Consider the following 20,210-nt stretch of genomic DNA (forward strand, 5'->3'; position numbering starts at 1 on the left):
GCCTGTGTACTGCATCTGCCGGCTCCCCTACGACGTTACCCGCTTCATGATCGAGTGCGACGCCTGCAAGGACTGGTTCCACGGCAGGTGAGCGCGCGGCCCGGGGTCCCCGCCCTGGCCTGCATTGTGTCCGCCGCGGAGCCCGGCCCAGCCGGGCCCGCTGCGATCCGGCCCGCTGCGACTCGCACAGACCAGCCCCTCGTCCCGGGCCGTTGCGCCTGTCCCACAGGCCCTTCCAGCGGACGCGAGAGATGGCAGTGGCTGCCTGTCTCTGGTCTACTAGGACGCATTTTGGGGGGCTGGAGAGCGCTCAGGGCCGATGGGGCCATTGCCCTGGGCCCTGCACCCTTTTGTGCAAGAGGAGGGGGGCGCTGGGCCCAGAGGCTGAGCTTCCCACCCGGGCGTTCCCGGCGACCGGCAACCCTTGCCAGCCGTGCACAAAAGCCGAGGCCCGGCGGACAAGGAGTAGGCTGCCAGTCCGGGCTCCGCTCCGCATTTAGAGGCCACTCCGGGCCGCACTGCTAGGGCCGCTGCGCAGACAGGGTTCCTGGGTCTAAGTTGGGGGCGTCCTGGGGATCGTTCGGGCTAGCCCTGGAGCCACTGGACCTAGCAGGATTCGGGGGCCGGGCGCCCGGTGGGGACCCGAGGCCCAGGCCTGGCGCCCCCTCCCCCTCTCGCCCCGTCTCCTCCCCCTGCGAAGTTGCAGGAACTTTCCCGGCGCGAGCTCGGCAGGCTGGGGCCCGGAGAATCCACTGCGCAGCCCAGCGCGGGTCCTTGGAGAGACGCGAGTGACGGGCTCAGACGCTAGCGGGTTGGGGTGCCGGGGGTGGTGGAGTGGGGGCGCGCTGAGCGACGGTCCTCCCACCCTCAGCTAGACCTGTGAGTTCCTGAAACCTCGTTTTGGCTAGCAGAGCCCAATTCCTTCCTCCCTGCTCCCCACCAATGGGACTACCGGACTGGCCTGCAGTCACTGCCAAGGTTGTTAGTGACAAATATTGTGTATTTGTATGGTGGTGGTGTGGCTTAGCTTCTTCGTCCCGGATCTTCATTTTTCTCCATTCCTCTTCTCTCGTCCAGAGAGGGACATTTAAGTTATGATATGGAAAGAGGGAGGGGGCAGGTGGCAGGTAAAGCTTGGAGAGTATGAGTGCCCAGCCCTCTTGGCCCTGGCCTGGCAATGTGCCTAGTTTTCAAAAACCTAGGCCCCTTCCCACCCAGAAGTAAATGGAGGAGGAGTAAGAGGAGGTGACACTGCACCTAGACTGCTCCAACAGGTTCTCTTGCATCTGACTTTGCCTCTGGGATGTTTGGGCTGAGGGAACACCCAGCAGGACTGGCTAGGGCTGGACCCACTGGGGCTGTAGTCTCTGATTCAAGGGGGAGAAGGAAGGGGAAAGTGGCTGTACAGTGCTGAAGCCCTGATTCTGCAGGAAGGATAGCTTTAACTCTGAGTCTCATGATTGTCCCGTGGCCCTTACTATAGGCTGCATCTTTAGTCTCGTCCTTTCAGCTCACTGTGGGCAAACAGGTGACTAGGATGTGGCAGGACCTTGGTTTATCAGCACTGCCCTGGTCTGGGCACTCTTTCAGCAGGGACACCCCTGCTGCTCCCCTGGGATGCACAGGATGGTGGAGATCACCTGAGCAGTGAAGACTGTGAGTGTTGGAGCAGAGCCCCTGTGCACAACTACCCTTGGCTCCTTGGAAACCTGGGCTGGGTCAGGATCTTGAAGGCACCTCAGACCCAGAGTATCCATGAGTGTGGAGGGACCTCTTTTCCTACCACCTCCCAGGACCTTACTCTGCAAGCAGGCACCCCTCTGGAAAGTCCTCAGTGTCCAGACTGGGGGAAATGAGAATGTTTTTGAGAGACCTTTGTGTTTCCTCCTGAGAAGACCAGCTTCTTGGTAACGGAAGGCCCATTCTGAGTTGAATCACCCCAGGCTAGACTTCAGGGTGAGACATCAGGTTTTCTTTGCTGTATGGGAACAGGCAGTGACAGAGAGATGTGAGGAGTTGTGACATCTTAAAGATGATTTTTTATTTTTTTAATAATTTGAGGTCCTTGATTTGATTAGATGCAGGTATTTGATCAGGTATATAGAACAGTTCCACCTATTTAGGGTTACCCTCGTATCTGAGGGGCTGTCCTTTCCCCCTCTTTTGTCGGAGACATTTTCTTAGGTATCTGATTGTCACTGTCCAAAGTAGAACCTGAGGTCAAAAACTTCCTGGTGTCCCTAACCCTGTTGGTAACCCAGGGCAGGGACCCCACTGGGGAGAGGAATCATGGGGATTAGTTCACTGATAACCCTCAACCAGATTCTTGATTTCTTGGAGCCTAATCTGTAAAATGAAGATGTGGGACATGATCCTGTGCTCCTCAAACTTCAGAGATTCTTGGAGGCCCCTATGATTATTTCCAGATCTGCGTACAACCTGTGCTGTTATTTACTTCAGATATTTTAATGTTTCATCTCATTTTTCTAAAGTTTGAATATTTTCACCTTTTCATTTTGAGATAATTTTAAACTTAACAAAAGAGTTACAAAAATAGTACAGTTTCCCTATTCTCTGCACTCTGCTTCCCCTAATGTTAATGTTTTATGTAACTACAATACTGTTATCAAAACTGGAATCCGTACTGATATATGATTGATTAAACTACAGAAATCTGTAGTTTCAATGAATAAAGACTTTATTCAGATTGATATAACTAGTTTTTCCACTTCTCTGTTTCAGGATATCCCACATTGCATTTCATTGTCATATCTCCTTACTTGTTTTTAAAGGAAACTTCTTATCATTCCCTGAAATAGATAATTAGTGTGACTTGTTATAGAAAGTTAACTGTAAAAATGAACACGATAGTTGTTACTGTAATACAGCTACACTCCCATCACATTCCTCCTGTGGGCAGTTTGGGGGAGAGCGGGAAGGGATGGTCTCTATGGCCACCCACTCTCAAACTGGCCAAGTTTTGCCAGCTGAGAGCATGGTTGAAACATAGTGTCTTTCTAAGGGTAGCATTTGGCTTCTAGTATACCTTGGCCTCAGCAGAAAGCCCCCAGAGCACCTACTGTTAGCTTCCTCTTGGTTTCACCTCTGGCCATCTGGGTTGGGGACTGTGAGATCTTTTATAACTCTGAAGCAGTCCATGTGAGTCCATGTGAGTGTCTGGCTCCTGAATAGGATGAGTGGTCCCTAGCATATGTGGGCCATGCCTCAGTTGCCTCATCACCATGTCCACACACGACTCCTTACCTAGATAATTCTAGGGCCAGGCACACTGACATTCATTCAGCAGTGTTACTTCAGGAATGTGGACTTTGATTCAGAGTAAAGATAACTTTTGTGGCAAGATCTGGTAGACAGAAGCTGGGTAAATCTGTCCAAGATTCCTTTTTGTTAGGTAAGGAAGTATGATACTATGCAGGGGTTGAGACTGTCATCCTTGTATAGGGCTCCTTGGACCAAGCACTGTGGGTCTAACTTGTGACTTTAGTTTTCTTTTGCAGAAAGAGACCAGACATTGCACCCTGCTCCCACCTGCTATGCTAGGTCTAGAACAGTTGCTCTTGGTTAATGACCTAAGTTTATATTCTGTCACCAACCTAATTTGAAGAATATCTATTTTTAGAGTATAGGTGTAGGATTGATTCCATTAAAGTGTTAAAACTCCTAAAGCTATAGGTATTTGGCCCTCTTGTTCTATTGGACTTTATGGGTTTTTAAAAAAATTAGTTTTAAGGTGTTTGCAGGTTGAGGTGATATGCAAGTAACTTCAATGGCAAAAGTTTACTTGAGTCTTCAGTAGGTATACATGGACATCTGTTCTGTGTGAGGGTTGGTGTTGTATGCTGAGTCCTAGGGTAACACAATAGGCCCCACCCTTATCTGTTGTTGTTGTTGGGTGCCACAGAGTCAGCTCTGACTCACAGTGACCCTGTGCACAATAGAACAAAACACTTTCTGGTCCTGTGCTATCCTCACAATTGTTACACTTCAGCTTAATTGGTGCTGCCATCTCAGTGGGGGTCTTCCTCTTTTTCACTGACCCTCCACTTTACCCAGCATAATGTCTTTCTCCAGGGACTGGGCCCACCTAATAATCTGTCTGAAGTATGAGAAACCAAGTCTCATCATCCTGGCTTCTGGGGAGCCTTCTTGATGTATTTCTAGCACAGATTTGTTTGTTCTTCTGGAAGTCCATGGTACTTTCAATATTCTTCTCCAACACCATAACTCAAATGTCCCAATTTTCTACAGTAATCCTTTATTTATTGTGTAGCTTTCACATGCATATGAGGTTATTGAAAATACTACGGTTTGGGTCAGGTGCACTTTAGTCCACAGACATCTTTGATCTTGAACACTTTAAAGAGGTCTTGTGCAACAGATTTGCATAATGTAATATGTCATTTAATTTCTTGACTGCTGCTTCTGTTAGTGCTAAAGTCTTTGACAACTTCAGTCTTTTCTCCATTTATCATGATGTTACTTACTGGTCCAGTTGGGAGGATTTTTGTTTTCTTTACACTGAGGTAATCCATGCTGAAGGCTGTGGTCTTTGATCTTCATCAAGTATTTTATATCCCCTTCATTTTCAGCAAGTAAGGTTTTGTCATCTGTAAATGGCAATTTGTTAATGAGTCTTCCTCCTATCCTAATGCTACATTCTTCTTCATATAATCCAGTTTCTTGGATTATTTGCTCAGTATACAGATTGAAGAACTATGGTAAAACAATACAGCCCTGAGGTACACCTTTCCTGATTTTAAACCATTCAGTATCCCTTATTTTGTTCAAATGACTACTTCTTGGTTTATGCACAGGTTCCTCTTGACATTCTTTGCAATTTTATCGATAGTTTGTTATGATCCAAACAGTTGAAAGCTTTTGCACAGTCAATAAAGCACAGGTAAACATCTTTCTGGCATTCTCTGCTTTCAGCAAAGATCCACCTGATGTCAGCAAAGATATCCCTCGTACTGTGTCCTCTTCTGCATCTGGCTCGAATTTCTAGCATTTCCCTGTTGATGTACTGTTGTAACCGTTTTGAATTATCTTCAACACAATTTTACTCGCATGTGATATTAATGGTATTGTTAGATAATTTCTGCATTCTGTGGGTCAGCTCTCTTTGGAATGGACACAATGTGGATCTCTTTCAATTGGTTGGCCAGGTAGCTGTCTTTCACATATCTTGGCATAGATAAGTGAGTGCCTCCAGTGTTACATCAGTTTGTTGAAAGATTTTAGTTTATATTCCTTCAACTTTGGGAACCTTGTCTTTTTTCCCCAATACCTTCAGTGCAGATTAGACTTCCCCCATCAGTGCCATCACTTCTTGGCCATCACCTTTTGAAATAGTTGAACAGTGACCATTTCTTTTTGGTACAGTGACTCTCCTATGGGACTTGTAAATAGATATCTTCATAGCAGCATAATGAGATGTGAGTAAGGTGTTGTAATGTGGTGCCAGGAATTGTCTAGATTTATGAAGGATAAAAATCAGAATCAACACAAAGGCGGCTCCTATGAAGTGGAGGTCAGATATACCTCCACTCTACTTTCTTCATTTCTGACACCAGCCATTGTCCCATGGTACTCTACTTCTCTGCTGCATTGTATTATTCATCGCAATGGCCACACAGAACTCATAGTTATGTGGTTTATTAGGGTAACAACAGACTACAAGTCAGGGCCAGTATCAACTTGCATAAACAGGAACACTTGGAATTCAGGATCAGGAAACACACTGACAAGGTGGAGAAGGTTCTCCTGAAGTGAAAAGTATCTCTCCAGTCTTCAGTGTAGAATAGCTTCCAAGAACAGCCTCTTCTGTTGCTGATTGGCCTACCTCATGGCCAACTCAGCTCTGTTTGCTGCTTTTTTTCATTAGGCCTTTTTGTCTTTAGGCCTCTCTGTTACTAACTGACCTCCTTCATAGCTGTACTGGCCCCTTCTCAACCTCTCACTGCCAGGTCTCAGCCACTGGGGGTTCTGAGCCTCTCAGCTGAAGACAATGCCATTGGAACCCTTTCTAGCCTCTCACTGTGTTCAGTGTTACAGTCTTTACTCATATTACAGCCCTTTTAGGAAGTTCCCCATGCAGGAACCTTGGGTCCAAGCTACTCTACTACAGGTTCTTCTTGGTCTTGGTTCTCCATTCCTTTCAAAACCTCTGTGGGGTTGAAAACTAATGTGGTTGCTTATATAATTTCAAGGTGTGGACCTCAGTAAGATCACAAACCCATTACTCCGTATACATCATTCAATCTTAATTGGTTTGATTTACATATCACCTTCCTGACTAGTACACCAACCAGCTCTTGCAAGGTAAGTGAAATAGACCAATCACAGGGTAGACTGTTATTCAACAAATTACATTTGGCCAGTCACCAACCCTGGTCCCAAAAGGTCTTATCAGTGAAACCCAGTACATTGCAAATACGTTGTTGTTAGCCACCAACTCACAGCTACCCCATGCACAACAGGACAAAACACTGCTTGGCCCTGTGACCCCATTATCGCTGCTGTTGCATCTATATATCTCTTTGGTGGGTGGGGAGGGGGGAGTCTTCCTTTTTTTGCTGACCTTCCACTTTACCAAGATTGGTCCTTCCTGACAGCATGTCCAGTGAACCAGAGACAAAGTCTTGCCATCCTTGTTTCTAAAGAACATTCTGGCTAAGACAGATTTATTGGTTCTGGCATACCATGGTACTTTCAATATTTTTTTTGCCAACACCATAATTCAAATGTATCAGTTCTTCTCTGGTCTTCCTTATTCATTGTCCAACTTTTGCATTCATATGAGACAATTGAAAATACTATGGGTCAGGCACACCTTAGTCCTTAGACTAACATCTTTGCTCTAACATTCTAAAGAAGTCTTTTGCAGTAGATTTACCTAATGTAATCTATCATTCGATTTCTTGACTGCTGCTTCCAGGAGTATTGATTATGGATCAAAGCAAAATGAAGTCTTTGACAACTTCAGTCTTTTTTCCATTTATCATGATGTTACTTATTGGTCAAGTTGTGAGAGTTTTTCTTTTCTTTATATTGAGGTGCAATCCATACTGAAGATTGTGGTCTTTGATCTTCATTGGTAAGTATTTTAAGTTCTCCTGGATTCCAGCAAGCAAAGTTGTGTCATCTGCATATCACAGGTTGTTAGTTAGTCTTCCTCCAATCCTAATGTCATATTCTTCACATAAACCAGCTTCTTGGATAATTTGCTTAACATACAGATTGAGTAAGTATGGTGGAGGGACACAACCCTGGCACACACTTTTCCTGATTTTAAACCACTCAGTATCCCCTTGTTTTGTTCTCTTGGTCTAGTACACGTTCTGCATGAGCACTGTTAACCGTTCTGGAATTTCCATTCTTCGCATTGTTATTCATAGTTTGTTATGAACCACACAGTTGAATGTCTTTTGTATAGTCAGTAAAATACAAATAAACATCTTTCTGATATTCTCTGCTTTTAGCCAAGATCTATCGTATGTCAGCAGTGATATCCCATATTTCACATCTTCTTCTGAATCTGGCAGCTTCCTGATGATGTGTTGCTGCAACTGTTTTTGAATTATCTTCAACAAAATTTTCCTTGCATGTGATATTAATGCTATTGTTCGATGATTCCACATTCCATTGAGTCACTTTTCTTTGGAATGGGTACAAATGTATATGAATCTCTTCCAATTGGTAGGCCAGGTAGCTGTCTTCCAAATTTTTTGGCATAGACAAGTGAGCATCTCCAGAGATGCATCAGTTTGTTGAAACATTTAATTTTGCACTCCATCAATTCCTGAAGCTCTGTTTTTCACCAACTTGGACCTCAGGATATCAATTCTTGATCATGTGGTAATTCTTGAAATACTTGAACACTGGCCAGTTCTTTTTGGTACAGCAACTCTGTTTATTCCTTCCATCTTCTTTTGATGTTTTCTTCATCATTCAATATTTTGTCCATGGAATCTCTCAATATTCTATATTGAAATTCAAGGCTTGAATTTTTTCTTTAGTTCTTTCAGCTTGAGAAATGCTGAGTATGTTCCTCCTTTTTGCTTTTCTGACTCCAGGTCTTTATAAATTCCGTTACAACATTTTACTTTGTATTCTCAAGCTGCCCTTTGAAATTTTCTGTTCAGCTCTTTTACTTCATTTTTTCTAGTTGCTTTAGCATTTCTATATTTAAGAACAAGTTTCAGAATCTTTTCTGACTTCCACTTTGGTCTTCCATTCTGGTTTTTAATAACCTTTTGCTTTTTACATGGATGATACTTTTTATGTTATCCCATAACTTCTCTGGTCTTCACTCATTAGTGTCTAATGTATCAAATCTCTTCTTGAGAAATTCAGATGGGATATACTCAAGGCCATGTTTTAGCTCTTGACTTGTTTTAATTTTCTGCAGCATCAGTCTGAATTTGCTTATAACCAATTGATGGTCTGTTTGACATTTGGCTCCTGACCTTGTTTTGACTGATGATATTGAGCTTCTCTATCATATTTTCCCATAGATGTAGTCGATTTGATTCCTGTGTATTCCATCTGTTGAGTTCCATGTGTATAATTACCATTTATGTTGTTGAAAAAGGTATTTGCAATGAATAAGTTGCTGGTTTTGCAAAATCCTGTCTTGTGATCTCCAGCATCATTTCTATTACCAACGCCCTATTTTCCAACTACTGATCATTCCTTTTTGTTTCCATATTTCTCATCCCAATCACCAGTAATGATCACTGCATCTTGATTACGTATTTGATCAGTTTCAACCTGCAGAAGTTGGTAGAATTCAGTTACATCATCATCTGCATTAGTGGTTTTTGTATAAATTTAAAGTAAATGTAAAGTACTAACTGGTCTTCCATGTAGGCCTTTAGATATTATCCTCTCATAGACAGATGTACTTCAGGATAGATCTTGAAATGTTCTTTTTGAGGATGAGCATTCCTCTTCACTTGTCACTCCTGACATAGTTAACCATATGGTTGTCTGATTCAAAATGACCAAAACCTGCCCATTCAGCTCATTATTGCCTAGGATATCAATCTTTATGTGTTCTAGTTCATATTTGATAACTTTTAATTTTCCTCGATTCATGCCTCTTATGTATAATGCTTTGATTATTAATGTATGTTTGCAGCTGCTTCTTCTTATTTTGAGTTGTGCCCCATCACTAAATGAAGATTCTGAAAGCTTTGCTTGATCCACATAATTTTTATCAACTGTATTTTGGGGAGGCAACTCTTTACTAGTCATATTTTGAATGCCTTCCAACCTGAAGGCTCATCTTCCAGCAGTTTATCTTGATAATATTCTGGTGCTATTTATAATGTTTTCATCTTATGTCACTGATCTGGCAGTATTCTGCTCACTGCTAGTCATAAGATTTTCAGTGGCTAACCATTTAGAAGCCTCTCCTTCGTCCTAGTCTGTCTTAATCTGGAAGCTTCCATGATGCCTGTCCACTATGGGTGACCCTGATGGTATTTTAAAAACTGTTGGTACAACTTCCAGCATCACACAACGCAGCTATTATAGTAGAACAAAGTTACAGATAAGCAGACATTGTGGAGAAGAGATGAGAGGTCAGATTGGAGCCCCATGGGTTAGCATCGGGTCTTGGGCTTTTCTGAGAGCTATGAGGACCACGGGGTTATTCTGAGCTGAGTGGTGTTAGTTGACACAGCTCCTCTGACTATGATGAGGGACAACTGGGGACAAGGGTGGAGACTGGGACACCAATGAAAAGGGATGTCAGTGGGATGGAAGAAGGGATTGAATTCTGAAAATTCTCTGAAGGTAGAGCTAGCAAGATATGCTTGGAATGGAACCCCCTGATTCCCGTGTATCAGTTGGGCTCAACCTGCCCTCCTCCTGTGGCAGTATCTCCATACATAAGACAGCTTCTCAAGACTAGGTGACTAGAACCTGTCCATTCAGCTCATTATTGCCTAGGATATCAATCTTTGTGTGTTCTTTATATGGCTTTTGTACACTTGTTGTGTACCACATCCCACCCCAACCATAAGCTCCTTGGGGCAGGAGCAAATCCAGAAGTCCTCCGCCTTCACAGATGCCTGCGACACTGAGTGGGGCTCTGGGACAATGCTCAGCAAGTCTGGTCTGTCCATGACAAGCTTAAATGTGCATGACTCCTGTGGACACGTGTGTGTTCATGTATGCATATGTGAACAAGTATGCATGAATGTATGAATATTTATACATATGTATTAGTATGTACATGTGTATGAGGGGGTTTCAAAAAATTCATGGAAAAATTCCATTATCTTTCCATTTCATTTTTTTGTGTGAACTTTTAAATCCTTCTCACATGTGTATGCATACATATATGTGCTGGGGTAGGAATTAGGACCTACCAGTGCCAAGATGGCCAGACTTCGTCTCTCATGCTTTGGACATATTGTCAGGAGGGACCAGTCGCTGGAGAAGGATATCATGTTTGGTAAGGTGGAGGGTCAGAGAAAAAGAGGAAGACCCCCGAGATGGATTTGCCAAGTGGCAGCATCAATGGACTCAAGTGTGACAACAGTAGTGAGGTTGGTCCAGGATCGGGCAGTGTTTCGTTCCGCTGTGCATAGGGTTGCTATGAGTCAGTGCTGACTCGATGGCACCTAGCAGCAACAACAACAACAACAACAGTGGCAGAATGCTCAAAAGTGAAATCTGGGTGTTAAAACTGACAATTTGTAAATCCTATTGTTAGGTGCTGCTGAGTCAGTTTGGATTCACAGTTACACTATGCTCAACAGAATAAAAGGCTGCCTATTCCTGTGTTATCCTCACAGTTGTTCTTATGTTTTAGCCCATTGTTGTTGCCATCATGTCAATCTATTTTGCTGGGGGTCGTCTTCTTTTCCCTGATTCCCCTACTTTACCAAGCAGTATGACCTTCTCCAAAGATTGGTACCTTCTAATAACATGTCCAAAATATGACAGACAAAGTCTCACCATCCTCATGTTTAAGGAACATTCTGACTGTAGTTTTTCCAAAACAGGTTTGTTTGTTCTTCTGGCAACCCATGGTACTTTTCAGTATTCTTTGCTAATACCATAATTCAGATGCAACAGATCTTCTCTGTTCTTCCGTATTCATTGTCCAGCTTTCACATGTATATGAGATGATCTAAGGTACCATGACTTGGGTCAGTCACACCTTAGTCCTCAAACTGGTTGGTGCATAAATTTGAATAATAATGTTATTAATTGGTCTTCTTTGTAGGCACATGGATATTATCCTAGCACAGACAGCAGTTTAGTTCAAGATAGATCTTGAATGTTCTCTTTGAGGATGAATACGATACCACCCCTCTTCAATTTCTTGTTCTCTGAATAGTAAACTGTATGATTATCCAATTCAAAATGGCCAATACCAGTCTTGATGTGGTACTGTATGTAGGATGAAGATTGGACTGCTAACCTCAAGGCAGTGGTCGTTATAACTCTTCAGAGCCAACTTGATAGCAGTGACTATCTTTTTGATCTTTTTGTGTTTGATTTCAGTTTTGATGATTTCCAATTATCCTAGATTCAAACTTTGCACATTCTATGTTCTGATTATTAATAGATGTTTGCAGCATTTCTTGTCATTTTGACTTGTGCTCCATCAGCAAATTAAGATCTTGAAAACTTTTATTCCATCCATGTCATTAAGGTCATTCTACTTTGAGGAGCCAACTCTTCCCCAGTTGTATTTTGAGTGTCTTCCAACCTGAGAGGCAAATCTTCTGGCACTATAGATGACTGATCATAAGCTTTTAGGACCCCAGTTGCTACTTGCAAAAGTAGAGTGTAGAACATTTTTTTTGTATATGAACTATATTGTGCCAGTTGACCTTGGTGTCCCCCAAGTCTATGGTCATGAGTCCCTAAGCCCAGCAATTCATTCTCCCAAGGTGTTTGGTTACAACTAAGGTTTTCTAACTTTGCCCCGTTGATGTTATTCGGTGCCATCTAGTTGTTTCTGAAGGAGATCGGGTAGCGTAGTGATTATGAGTCAGGCTGCTAACTGCAAGGTCAGCAGTTCGAAACTACCAGTGGTTCCATGGGAGAAAGATGTAGCTTTCTGCTCCTGTAAAGATTTATAGTCTTGGAAACCCAATACAGGGTCGATATGAGTTGGAACCAACTCTAGGGCACACCACCACCAGCACCAGCACCACCATGAGTTTCTAACTCATAGTGAACTCTCTCTGAAGCAGAAAGCCTCATCTTTCTCCCTCAGAGAGGCTGGCAGGTTTGAACTGCAGACTTTGTGGCTCACAGTCCAGTATTTATTGTATGGAACCTCAGCACTCCCTTGCCTTTGTGTGTTCTATTATATTCATGATATATACTACTGTATTTTATGTACTACTATAGTATATTCTTCTATATTCATTTGCAGGATAGTTAAATATACATGTAGAAATACCCTCCATCAGGCCTATATGTATTCATGGGTATAGTTCCACTCTCCCTCTCACTCCTGTTCAATTTGCATGTCTGTGTATATAACTACTCATAGATTATTGCTGTTACTTTTATTCCATGATTGCATATATAGTAGTATTTATTTCTGTTGTCTTTAAGTCTTGTACTTCTCAGTGTCTTCACTTGCCTTCATCATTTTTGCTAATCTCCCTCTAATTGTATTTGCCTTTCCTTTTACCACAGTTAATATGTACCTACCCTCTAGCTCTGGTAGCATAGTGGTTACGAATCGGGCTGTGAACCACAAGGTCAGCAGTTCAAAACTACCAGCAGTTCCGTGGGAGAAAGATGAGGCGTTCTGCTCATGTAAAGATTTACAGCCTCGGAAACCCTGTGCAGGGTCACTATGAGTCGGAATCGACTCCACGGCACTTAACAACAACAACCCTCTCTAGTTGAGTGATATATACTCCTTTCTCTTCTTTCCCCTGGTAACCATCAAAGAATGTTTCTTTTTGCCTGAAAACTGGTTCTTGACTTTTTAATAATAGTGGCCTCGTACAGTATTTGCCCTTCTGTGATTGACTTAACTTCACTCAGCCTACTGTTCTCCAGGTTTATCCGTATTATGAGGTGCCTTGCAGATTCATCATTACTGTTTAATGTTGTATTTATAGGACTTACACTGGTCATTTGTTTTTTCAGAAGTAGATCTCCAGGTCCTCTTTCCTAGCCTATCTTATTCTGGATGTTCTGATGAAACCTGTCCACCATGGGGGCCCTGCTGGTATTTGAAATACTGGTGGTATGGCTGCCAACATCACAGCAACACACAAACCACTGCAGTACGACAGATTTCCAGACAAGTGGTGAATGAAATGTTTAGGAATAATAAAGGTCTACATTTTTAAATGTGGACTTTTCAACATGTGCCAAAGAGAATATTTGAGTTTAAGAAGTTCAGGAGGAGATGGGAGAAATAGCTTAACACCTTCTACTACAGGTAAAGTAGAAGTCCCTCCCCGGCATATAGCAATCCTTTCCTAAGGAAGTGTGTATTGAAGTAAGTAATTTGGTGCGACACTCATCTTACTGGCCAGACTGTTTGTATTGAAAATATTTAGCTAGAAACATGCTCAGTGTGAAACCTCTGAATCAGGTTTGCATTGTGTGCGACCATTTATGCTTCAAATATGCTTCCAGATGTTTGTAGTTCAGTCTTGCCTTAATGTGGGCAAAGGCTTGGTGGTGTTCATAGTGGCACCTCTGGGCACTTTCTCTGGCTGTGCTCCTTTGCTCCTAGGTGTCTTGTCAGGCCCTTATTCTGATAGAATGAGAAACTGTGCTGCTGAGAATAACACTGATCCAAAAGTAATAGAACCTAACTCCTAAAACTCAAGATTTAGCTATTACACTATAACAAGGAAAACTTTGTGTTGTTAAGTGTCGGTGAATTGGTTCCAACTCAGAGCAACACTGTATAGGGTTTTTAAGGAGCAGTTAGTAGCTTTGAACCACTGACTTTGCAGTTAGCACTCTACAGCACTACATCAGGACTCCAAGTCAAAGCAGAGAGGAACCTTAAATGTATATAGGTAAATAAAAGAAGTCAATCTAAGAAGGCTATTTAAATCACATCTTGGAAAAGGCAAAACTATAGAGATGATAATAAGAGCAGGAATTCAGGGACAGGGGAATTACTAGAGCACAGGGCATTTTTAGGGTTGTAAAATATTCTGTATGGTGTAATAGAGACACATGACATTATAATGTATTTGTCAAAAATCATAGAACTATACAACACAAAGAGTACCCTAATGTAAACTGTGGACTTTAATCAATAATATATCAGTATTGGTTGATCATTTATAAAAAGGTACCATAATACAAGCTGTGGGGACTTCTGGCAAGAAGACAGACTAGGCAAATATGCTGCAGACACCCTTTATAAAAAACATATGGGAGACCTGATGAAACAGGCACAGAAGACAGTCCTGCAACTTTGAGCTTCAGAGGAAAGTTTAGAGAAGTAGATTCAATACCTACTAGGAGGAAAAGCTCAACAGGAGTGATGACAGAGACTGGTGGGTATATGGACTGCCGGCCAGATGTGGCGCAGTCATCTTGAACTTTTGTGAGCAGCTTTAGAGAGACAAACAGATGGTGGCCTAATGGTACAGATTCACACAGACAATGGATAAGGTGCGATTCCTTTTTGTTTCCTATACTCTCCTGAATAACAGAGGTGAGGTGTAGATGAGGGTACTCCCTGTTCTCTGGGAATCTGGAGCCACGCAGTTATGAGCCAGTGTGAGGCTGGTGCCCGCTGCGCCCCTTCGGTGCCTGGATTCAGGTGGGCTCTGCTCCAGATCTACAGAACCCATAAACCCTACAGGCAAGAATTAGACTAGCAAGTTGTTGTTGTTAGGTACCGTGGAGTCAGTTCCGACTCACAGCGACCTTATACAGGGTTTCCGAGGTTGTAGATCTTTACGGGAGCAGAAACCCTCATCTTTCTCTTGCGGAACAGCTGGTAGTTTCGAACTGCTGACCGTGAGATTAGCAACACGATTTGTAACCGCTACACTACTAGACTAGCAAGAGCTCTCATTAATTAGCTATCCTACCCTCAGCTGCCCTCTGGTTCAGACAGACACTGAAACAAGCCTTGAACACAGGCTCCTGTAAGCCTAGGCCTACAGGAGCTCCATCTAGGTCTGGGGACTCAGCTGTCACATCCTTCCTCCACCCACCACATGAAATTCTTGGCTGGCAGGAGCTCCTCAAAGATTTTTCTCCGCTGGGCCCAACAATTGCACTGGTTTTTTATTGTATTTTTCCTTTTGTTGTAGTGTTGTTTTTGTTTGTTTATTCTTTCTTTGTCCTTTGTTTCCCTTCCCTTGATTGTCCTTTTTATCTCTGCTTCTGTTTTTTCTTCTGTTTCTCATTTCTACTCTCTTTTCCTTTTTTCTTCTTAATTTTTCTTTACTACTCTCTAGCCTTGTTCTTTTCATCTTCCCTTTCTTTGTTTTATTTAAAAAATTTTTCTCTCTTTTCTCTTGTACGGTTCTGTTTTCCTTTCCCTCATTTCTCTTTTCAGTTGTTATATATATATTTTTTGTTGCTGCCTGCTTTTGTTTCTTTTTTCTTCTTTATTATATTCTATTTTCACTTTTGTTTGCTTGTTTTATTCTGTTTGCTTTCCTGTATGAGTTTTCTCCTCTTGCCCCACCCAACGGGAGATGGCAACCGTGCCCAATACAGCTCAACCACAACCATACCCTCTTTAGCTCCACCCACTAGATAAGAGCCAGCACTAACTCCTTTACCACCTAATCAACAATAGACATCAGCCAACACTAGCTAAATCCACCCCAAACTGAACTGTCTGAATAGTGAACAGAAAATAGTCCACATGCTTCCAGGCTCAAATCACACCCACCAGAAGACAGATGGTGAGAGTCTAAGAATGCACCAACATACATTCATCAATTAAATACAACTACAATGACACCACAGTGCCTCAGAGACAACAAACAATTTTAGTTGACATGAAGAAACAAAGGAGCATGGCTCAAACAAATGACCAAGATGAGAGCCAGAAAATGTTTCTGAGAAAGAAGAATAAAGGAACTACCTGAGAAAGAATTCAAAAGGATATTTAGGTACCTTCAGTGGATTAGCAGAAAAAAATAGAGGAAACCAAGGAGAATATAGAAAAAACTTTAGACAATTTAGGAAAATGCTACAAGAACAAACATTTAAAATAAATGCAAATTTTAAAACTATATAAAACCTGCAAATAGAAATCCAGAAGAGTAATACTAAGATTTCAGAAATGGATAATACATTGAAAGGGTAAAGGAGTAAGATTTGAATCAATGGAAGCCTGAATAGTCACGTTACAAAAAAAATCCCTCCCTACTAGAAAGCTAGAAGAACAATTAAGAAAAAGAATGAAAAAATCAGAAGGAAGCCTGATATTTATGTGGAACACCATGAAGAGACAATAAAAAGTATGGAGAAAATTGTCAAAAAGTTGCTGGAGTTGAACAAACCCCGAACAAGATAGATCTTAAAAGAAAATCACTAAGATATATCATAATCAAATTTTCTAAACCAAAGACAAGGAAAGAATTTTGAGAAAAGTTGGGGGGAAAAAGTTACCTACAAAGGAGAACCAATAAGAGTAAGCTCTGATTTCTCAGCAGAAGGATGTCATGCTGGGTAAGATGGAGGGTCAGAGAAAAAGAGGAAGACCCCCAACGAGATGGATCAGCCAGGTGGCATCATTGATGGCGTCAAGTGTGGCAGCGGTAGTGAGGTTGGCCCAGGATTGGACATTGTTTCGTTCTGCTGTGCATGGGGTCGCTATGAGTCGGTTTCGACTCGATGGCACCTGACAACAACAACAACAAAGGAGAACCAATAAGACTAAGCTCTGATTTCTCAGCAGAAACCATAGAGGCAAGAAGGTAACCAAGAATCATATAACCAACCAAGTTGTGCCTCAGATGACAATGGTGAAATTAGGGTTTTCAGATAAACAGAAATTTAAGTAAATGAATAATCAGACCAACTTTATAAAAACTAAAAATGGTTGTTCTTTGGACTTGAGTTTAACATACATAGCAACACCACCAAGAACTCAATCCAGACATAGGTTTCCAAAGTAAAACAAACTTGTGGTTGTTGTTAAAGTGCCGTCGAGTCGATTCTGACCCATAGTAACCCTGCATAGGGTTTCCAAAGAGTGACTGGTGAACTTGAACCACCGACCTTGCGATACAAACGACTTTGCAGTCTGGCATATTAACCCACAGCGCCATACCAGGACTCTAAAACAAACTTACAAGACTGAAAATAGGGAGTCGGAGACATTAATGTAAAGTGACATCAACTTCATAGCAAAATGAGGAGATAATGTAAATACAGAACCTTTGAATGGTGAGGAAGCCACGTAGATATTGTGATAACACAGACTGATAGAAGTAGGGAGAGAAAAAAATAATAAACTACAGGGGGTAACCTTAATGAAAGTTAATATACCTTCATGTCAAAATAACAAAGACATTCAGAAAGATTTAGTAATCTTACAATTTTGTGAATAGGGACCAGACAGAGATGCCCTTTATCACCTATTCCTATATTGTGCTGAAAGTTTTAGCCAGAGCTATAAGGCAAGAAGGGAAATTAAAGGCATCTAAATTAGCAAAGAAGAAATAAAACTCTATTTGCAGATGATATGATCCTATGCATAGAAAATCCCTTAGACTGCGCAAGAAAATTCTTGGCACTCATTGAAGGGTTCAGCAGAGCGGCCGAGTGTAAGATAAACAACTAAAAATCAGTTGCTTTCCTTTACACTAATAAAGAGATCTGAGATAGAGACGAGCAGACAATTCCATATACAATAGCCACCCAAAAGATGAAATACTTAGGGATAAATCAAACCAGAGAAACAAAACACCTGTACAAAGACAAAATCCTGCTACAAGAAACTGAAAGAGACCTACCAAAATGAAAGAATATACCATGCTCGTTGTGAAAATTCCCACACTATCCAAGACAATATATAGATACAATGTAATCCCATGGAGAGGCATGTCCATTGGGCTAGGGTCATCCAGCACAATCAGAAACACTTGGTGGTATTGAGAATATCCCTCCCTCTATTGGTCCCTCTGCCTCCCCGATTCATCCCATTGCTTGAACTGAGATGTGGAGAAATTAGCTTACCCAAGACCAGCACAACAAAATGAGAGGGTCAGGATGAATAGTGTCAAGAGACTCTTGGGCTGGTACAGAAGGGTAGGTGCTAATCAAGCTTCTGGGAGGTAGGGGAGGCCACCACACTCAGAAGAAGGCAGAATTTCAAGGTGGGAAGGTTGAAACCGAGCTTTTGGAGGAACATGTCTACAGGGGAACTCAGGCAGGTGTGTGGGTATGGTTCTCCTTGAGGTCTCAGGAGCTGAGTTTCCTGCAGGGAGACCTGTGGGTGTGTCTCTCTTGAGCCAACTGTGCCAATCTGGGGCTGGGTGATAGCAGGTCAGCATCCTCTCTGCTGATGTCCAGGGTGAGGTTAAGAGGGATAAATGGACAAGAGCCTATCAATTATGGTGAGAGTGAGGACTGGTGCCCAGGCTGCTTGGTGCTGGAGTCCACACAGGGTCTGTGCTAGGTCAGGGTCCTAAGGGCCCTAGTGCCAGCAAGTGAGAACAGAGAGGGGAGGGCAGTCATGGGGCCACTGAGCTCTACTGCTCAATTGGTCACCTGGACTGTACCTATGGTATACTGAGCCTAGACTGCCTCCCCTCACAGGATGTCTGTAGAACAGAAGATGGAGCTGCTAAGGATGGCTGGATAGGGTGGTCTTAGGTCTGGCTGCCTCACCAGGGAGTCCAGGGAGTGCTGGGCTCCCAGTAGTCTGTAGTGAGCCAGTTTGTGATTCAGTCAGAGGTTCCAGGATGAAGAGCTTAGCTGGGCCCAGTGGAACCCCTCCCATCTGGGACAGTCTAGACAAGCTATAGGACTCAGTAACCACTAACATATTGAGGTCTTCTAGTTGTGTTATAACTGTTCCACTCTCATCCGCTTATAGAACCCTGCCTCTCCGGTTTTGTGGGGCATCCCTGGAGGGGAGGAGGACCCCGAAGGGAAGGAAGTCCTTCAGGAATGGTCAGGGGATGCTGGGAGGAGGGATGGAAGGTGGGTGTCTCTGGGGGAAGTGTCGGGGGGCCCTGGGATGCTTGATCTCTGGGAGAACCAAGCCTGCCCCCCTACTCTGAGTGCCTCTAACAGCCTGTCAGAAGGTGGCAATTGGTCAGAGAAATGACCTTGAGATTCTCACATAGTGTCACTATGGTTACCAGTTACCCCTCATTTAGCCCCTGCAGTGTGTAGCTAACCCACTCACCCACCCACTCCTTCTCTCAGCTTCCCCATGGCCTTGATACTTTCTCCCCTGTCACTGTCCCAGCTCAGCCTCTCTCTCTCTCCACCCTGTGAGGCTGTTGTTGTAGTAGTGGGCACTGCTCTTCTGTTGGGCAGCACCTCATCTTGGAGTTCTGAGCAGGCACCCCTCTGTGTGCACTGCAGAGGGTCAGTGCACATGTGGTTCTCAGTGACCTAGTCAGACAGACCAGAAGCCACCTGCACAGCTTAAACATTGTTCTGCCTCCTTCTGACCTGGGTCTGGATGCTGTCTCTGGGTAGGGTGGTCGCTACAGAGGGACAGTACATGTGAGGCTGTCAGCGACCTAGCTATACAAGACCCGACACTAGAAGCCACCAGCACAGCTTAAACATTGTCCTGTCTCCACCCAGTGATTGCAGAGAACACTGCCCACAGGCTGCTTACATTGAGTCATACAAAAAATCTAATTGGTCACTAATATTTAAAACAGATTTTACATAAAACCTGCTGTTTCTGGCTTCCCTTGGGAAATTACCTTTGGGGCAACCTGGATTGCCACCCATACTATCCACTAAGTAAGCATTTGTGATTTTCCTTTGACCATTAGCATGGAGATGGCTCCAGGGAGGTTGTGTTCTGTGGTGGCAGCTGGGGCCCAGGAGTAGTGTGGGTTTAGGGGTAGTACTATAGGATAAGCACTTGACCACAAGATTGGTTTGAACCACAAGGTCGGCAGTTCAAACTCACCAGCAGCTCCTCGGAAACCCTATACAGGGTTGTTATGAGTCAGAACCGTCCTGATAGCACTTGACAACAGCTACAACTCCACATCTGGATCTTT

The 20,210-nt window shown here is 43.1% G+C and overlaps 1 protein-coding gene across 1 annotated transcript in view; it reads left to right on the forward strand.

Annotated features, from left to right (window-relative positions):
- Positions 1–7: 7 nt before the first annotated feature.
- Positions 8–20,210, forward strand: part of PHF2 (PHD finger protein 2) — a 109,257-nt gene continuing 89,054 nt past the window's right edge. The window contains exon 1 of the mRNA XM_006876242.1: positions 8–87. Coding sequence (XP_006876304.1) covers positions 47–87 — 41 coding nt within the window. The 5' untranslated portion in view covers positions 8–46. The remainder of the gene's footprint in view (positions 88–20,210) is intronic.

This window comes from Chrysochloris asiatica, unplaced genomic scaffold, assembly GCF_000296735.1.
Source record: "Chrysochloris asiatica unplaced genomic scaffold, ChrAsi1.0 scaffold00369, whole genome shotgun sequence".
Lineage (NCBI taxonomy): Eukaryota > Metazoa > Chordata > Mammalia > Afrosoricida > Chrysochloridae > Chrysochloris > Chrysochloris asiatica.